Source organism: Antrostomus carolinensis, unplaced genomic scaffold, assembly GCF_000700745.2.
Source record: "Antrostomus carolinensis isolate BGI_N321 unplaced genomic scaffold, ASM70074v2 scaffold20096, whole genome shotgun sequence".
NCBI classification, from domain to species: Eukaryota; Metazoa; Chordata; class Aves; order Caprimulgiformes; family Caprimulgidae; genus Antrostomus; species Antrostomus carolinensis.
In genome coordinates, this window is record NW_010324200.1 from 21,517 (window position 1) to 26,473 (window position 4,957).

General features: G+C 37.8%; 1 protein-coding gene across 1 annotated transcript in view; it reads left to right on the plus strand.

The window, feature by feature from the left end:
- The window catches only part of LOC104527204 (cilia- and flagella-associated protein 61), a gene marked incomplete at both ends in the record, with an annotated part of 24,072 nt that extends 19,401 nt beyond the window's left edge, over window positions 1–4,671 (plus strand). Inside the window, 3 exons of the mRNA XM_029085669.1 lie at window positions 328–405; window positions 1,564–1,770; window positions 4,537–4,671. Coding sequence (XP_028941502.1) covers window positions 328–405; window positions 1,564–1,770; window positions 4,537–4,671 — 420 coding nt within the window. The remainder of the gene's footprint in view (window positions 1–327; window positions 406–1,563; window positions 1,771–4,536) is intronic.
- Between the last annotated feature and the right edge of the window lie 286 nt (window positions 4,672–4,957).

A 4,957-nucleotide genomic window follows, 5' to 3' on the forward strand; every position in this document is an offset into this window, starting at 1 on the left:
GAATATCTGTCTTAATATTCTTTCCCAAGATCAGAACCTAACCCAGGACTAAATTAGTGGCTGAGCTTGTAGTGCTCCTGTAGCTGCTACATCCTAACTGAAACTCTAGTTCAGTAAAGTTCTGCATGGTCAAGAGTCCAGCCATATACACTGTTTAAACATTATGCCTTGAGTTAAGGAAGAGTGATTAAATTAGGGTAGTGTGTATAATATATGCTGGGAGGAAAGTATTTTAACTGTGATTGTGTGGTGAAATATGCAATTACAATTAAAAAGAAAGATTACTAATTAAATAGGAAACATGCATATGTTGCTTTTGCCTTTCAGGATGGGACACCAGTACAGGCTTTTGTAGCAGAAGTTCTGGATCAAATAGTTGGCATTTCTGTCATTAGAGATGAAATGGTAAATTCTATTTCTGTGTTGTATGAAGACTGTAACACTTGGACCTCAACACTAAAGGCTGAGTTTCGTGCTTGCCGCTGTACATGTACCTAACAGAAAGTATATGTCAAAGATACTGCTTCTATAATCTTTCTTCCTCTCTTTCCTGACTATATAAACTGTATTATTTCCCTTCCCGTAGATCATGATTAACATACAGATGAAAAAAACATCATCCTGTTGTTTGCAAGAAGCTGTTGATGCATTCTGAAAGTATGCCTCCTACACCTCTTCTTGCTTCTTTAGCACAAAGCCATTCTGCCTCTAAATATGTTTATAATCACCTATTTTTCACCCTAATTTCCAAAGTCAATAGGCAGTTTTGCCACACATACTGCAAAGAGTAGGAGTTGTCCTTCTAGATTTGCTTTCTTAACTTTTTTCCTCCGGCTGTAGATTCTGATTATGAATCACCTGCTTAACTTTGGAACAAATAACAAGCAAAAAATAATGTTGCACATTATTCTTGAAAAGTAAACATTCTTTAAGGCTTACTTTGTGGCATACTGCTACGACTGAAAGGGCAGATTTTAGATTGTTCAGCAGCTGTAATGCTCAGTTTTTAAAATAGTTATTCCTATTTTCAGAAATAGCTCTTAATTGTCTTAAGAGCATTGAGATAAGAGGATATAGAAATTTCTTTTGAGTGTATAAATGTGCAAAAATCTCAGTTTATCACTTCAACAGGGAAGACTTGTTGGAGGGCTCTTCTCTGTAGGCTTCCTGTTTTTCTCAGTTTTAAGTTTTGTGAGAGGACAGTCTAGGCTTCTCTGTCTTGAGAACTCAGCAAAACAGAGTTTTTTCTTTTTTGTTTTTTCTTTTTTTTTTTTTCCATGAATGTCTATTAACCTGTATCAGACAGGGTTGTGAAAGAGTCAAATGTGCATTCCCTGTACATAAAGGTGGGCAAGCTGTAAGAATAGATGTTGATACAATGAAAAGATTTTAAAGAAAAATGTTCAGTCAGTGTGCTTTAATTGAGAACAGCTCTCGAAGGCACTTTATTTCAGTGTTCATATTTAGTTCCTTAATTAATAGAAAGCAACTCATTGGCACTTGCTAAAATATTGTAAATGTAGCTGTTTCATCAGTGCTAATTTCCAAATTCTTATTTTGTAGGATATTGAGTATATTCGATCACATTACAACATTGAAGATTTTATTCATTTTAATCACCACAAGCAAGAGGAACATGGACATCTTTACCACTTTGTCTTAAATCCTATATTTCATCACTACACAAAGCACTTTCTAAAGGAGATTCTTCGCTTGGCCCACAAATCTTCTCTTTACTATCCTATTTATCCACAGTATGTGAAAGGCAAGGTAAGGAGAAACTTATTTTTATTTCTTGTATATTGTCACCTTTGCTCACTTTCTTTTTCTCTTTGCTTCTGTGAATGACTGTAAACAGGAACTTTCTTAGCAATCTGTAACAAATTTTACTTTCTTCTTGCATGATATAACCTGCACTCATGGACATGGCTGTTGCATAAGTAGAGTTAGTCCATAGCACACTCAGTAGCACGTGTGAGTCCAGACTTACGTTGTATCTTCAGGAAATGTGTGGAGGAGCAGAAATTTGAAGTCTACTTGGCCTTGGCTTTCTCCCTAGTCTGTGAAGAGAGAGAAGCCCTTCCTAGGGGTTGACTTCTGAGCTGAGTCACTCCTTGCAGGACACATCTGTTTCTCAATTGAATTTAGAGAATCCTAAGGGAACGGTTCTCTAAATGTAGTTAGATGTCTTAAGTTACACACATTAGTATGTTGCCCTGGGAGCAGCACAGTAGGGAAATAATTTGTTTGCTACCTCCTCACTTGTTTCTGGGAGAAGTTTATCTGCTTCTTACCCACGTAGGTGCATGTATTTCTGTTGCCTTGTGCATTGTGTCAACCCCCTCCATAAATGTGCTGTAGAACTGATAGTCAAGTTTCTGCCCTTTCCTGTCCATTCCCAATGGGTTGCTTCTAGGATGAAATAGCAAGCATACAATTTTCCCAGTCCTGCCTAAGTTATGACCATGTGTCTGAGTTGTAAGCTGTAGTTTGGGTTTGACTTCATTTCTTGCCCTTGTGTTGGATGTATAGGTGAAGAAACAGGAAACTCACAACTCCTCAACTGAGACCAACATAATAGCTTTTATTTAATTGTTTTTAACATGCTAATATGCCTGGTATACCTTTTTCACTTACAGATCAGTTACTAATCTGGTAACTATATAAGATCTGGTCAGATATAAAGCACATATTGTATCTTTATATTTAACAATTATTTGTATTTCCTGCCATAGTTTGACGATAGAACCTGATCAAGTTGTACTGCCCTACATACCACCACTCAGCTGCATAATTAATTTTGAGATATGCCAGTATTTGTTTAGATTCAGGACAAAGTGGAGGGCAGGGAAGAAAAAAGGAATGATGTCACTGGGCATAATGTAGCATAAGTAAATGCAAGGGGATAATATTAAAAACACATCCAGGTGGTTTGTAAGAACTCTTCAAAAGTGATTTAGGTACTCTAGACTGTGTTTCATCAAAAGTCAGTGGGACCTAGTCTCCTCATTGTCATTGAAAACGTGACTTGTGCTTCTGCAAGTGCCACAGGAGAACCTTAAGAACCTAATGCTTTGTGAGAACTTTCATTTCCAAGGAAGAACGTAACTTGTAGAAGTAAAATAAAAGATTCTTTCAAAAATACTCATGTATGTGTCTTGTCATCAGTCTCATGTCAGAGAAGCGAACACAAGGTAAAATTTTCAAACATGTCAACTCACTGATGTGTAGCCATCTAAAGCTACTATCTGTCCCAGCCTAATCTCCTAGGCTCCTGCCAGCATTAACAGAGAAAACATGGTGCATCCAGAGGGCAGTTCAGCAATCGATCATAACTACCTATTTTAGGATGGAAAGAATTGCCCTCTGGAGATGCTAATCTCTAACTCTGGGGGGTGTCTGCATGGCTAGCTGAAGTAAGCACCTAGCTTTCAGATGGTGACTGAGATGAATTCAGTCATCAGTGACATAGGTGGTTTTGAAATCACCACTGTTTTTAACACAGGAATTTTGAAAGGTTAGACATAGGTACATTTTCAGAAGGATGTCTTTTTCCTGTGCACTTTTGTGGAGTTTTATTAAGTGTTCTCTTGAGGAACCAATGTCCTTGTGTAACATTGGGTTCTCAAATTCTTAAGAGGCACTTACAAAAATGCAGTTTAATGGCAGTGAATGGAAGAGAAAAGTTAAACCTTACTAATTATTTCAGTTTGGTCCATTTCCAAGTTACAGAATGCCTTTAAGTTACTTTAGCTTATCATTGCTTTCCAATAAGTGATAAATGTGATATTTTACTCAGTTCTCAACATAGTAACATCAATTTTTTTCAATATTTGTGGATGGAACAGTACTTCAGTGTAATTTAGTTTGAATTAATGTTCATTCCCTATTTCATGTAATTATCTTCCCACCCCCCCAAAAAATGTAATTACCTCCCCCCCCCCCCCCCCGCCCCCCCCTTCATGTCAAAGATTATGACAGAGCCAGTCATGCTGTAATAAATGGAATACAGCTATTGCTAATGATCCGTGCTATTCACATTAGCATTAGGGGGTTTGTTCACTTCAAGTTCATGCCAGTTTATTAACATTTATCACTTGGATGAAATTGACATTTTAGTCAGTATAGAATTTCTATATAAATTCATAACCATGCTTTGCCAAACAAGCAAAGGTTAGCAGTAAGCAGATAACGTAGCTTAATGAGGTCAAATCAAGCTGATTCATGATCACTATGGAGAAAAATATCCTCCTGGGGAAAATACTTGTGCTGAAAAATCCCATAAACCAAACCACTTGTTTATCTGTCATTCCCACAGAGATAGTAATGTAATTACTCTCATAATTATCTTCATTAGTGTCAGGAATTATCTGCAATTCATTCCTCTGCTCTGAGTATGTTTGTTTATTTGCTGGTTTTTCTCTCAGATTTAGCCAACAGAGCTAAGAATTTTGTATTTGCAAAGCCATACAACAGACATCTGTGATGCACTGTTCTGACATTCGCTCTGCTGAAATATAGATCGCTGTCTTTCAGTTTCAGAATCCCTGTGCCCATTCCCTGACATCTGCCCTTCATTACATGGTTCCCGTGCGACCAAGACGACAGATTGTCTATCCTCTGGAAGAGCTTGGCATAAACGCTCCATCAGAGCAGGTCTCCAAGGATCAGGTGGGTAACAGAAGCAGCAGCAGGCAAGAGGCATACTGCCAGCTAGTGCAGGGTTTGGCAGATGGGATGGCATTACCATCTCAGTGTTGATAGGTTGCTTCTTAATTACATTGAACGTGGTGTCCATACCCTTACAATCCCAGCTTTGCTTCTGCATGACCATCGCTGCTTCTAAGCTTGAATTTCAAACACGTTGCAAACAGCAGTCACTGAACTGTAACATTTACATGCCAAATGCTTACATTTTAACAGTGTTTTTTAATGATGTTACTTTCAAACTCCCAAC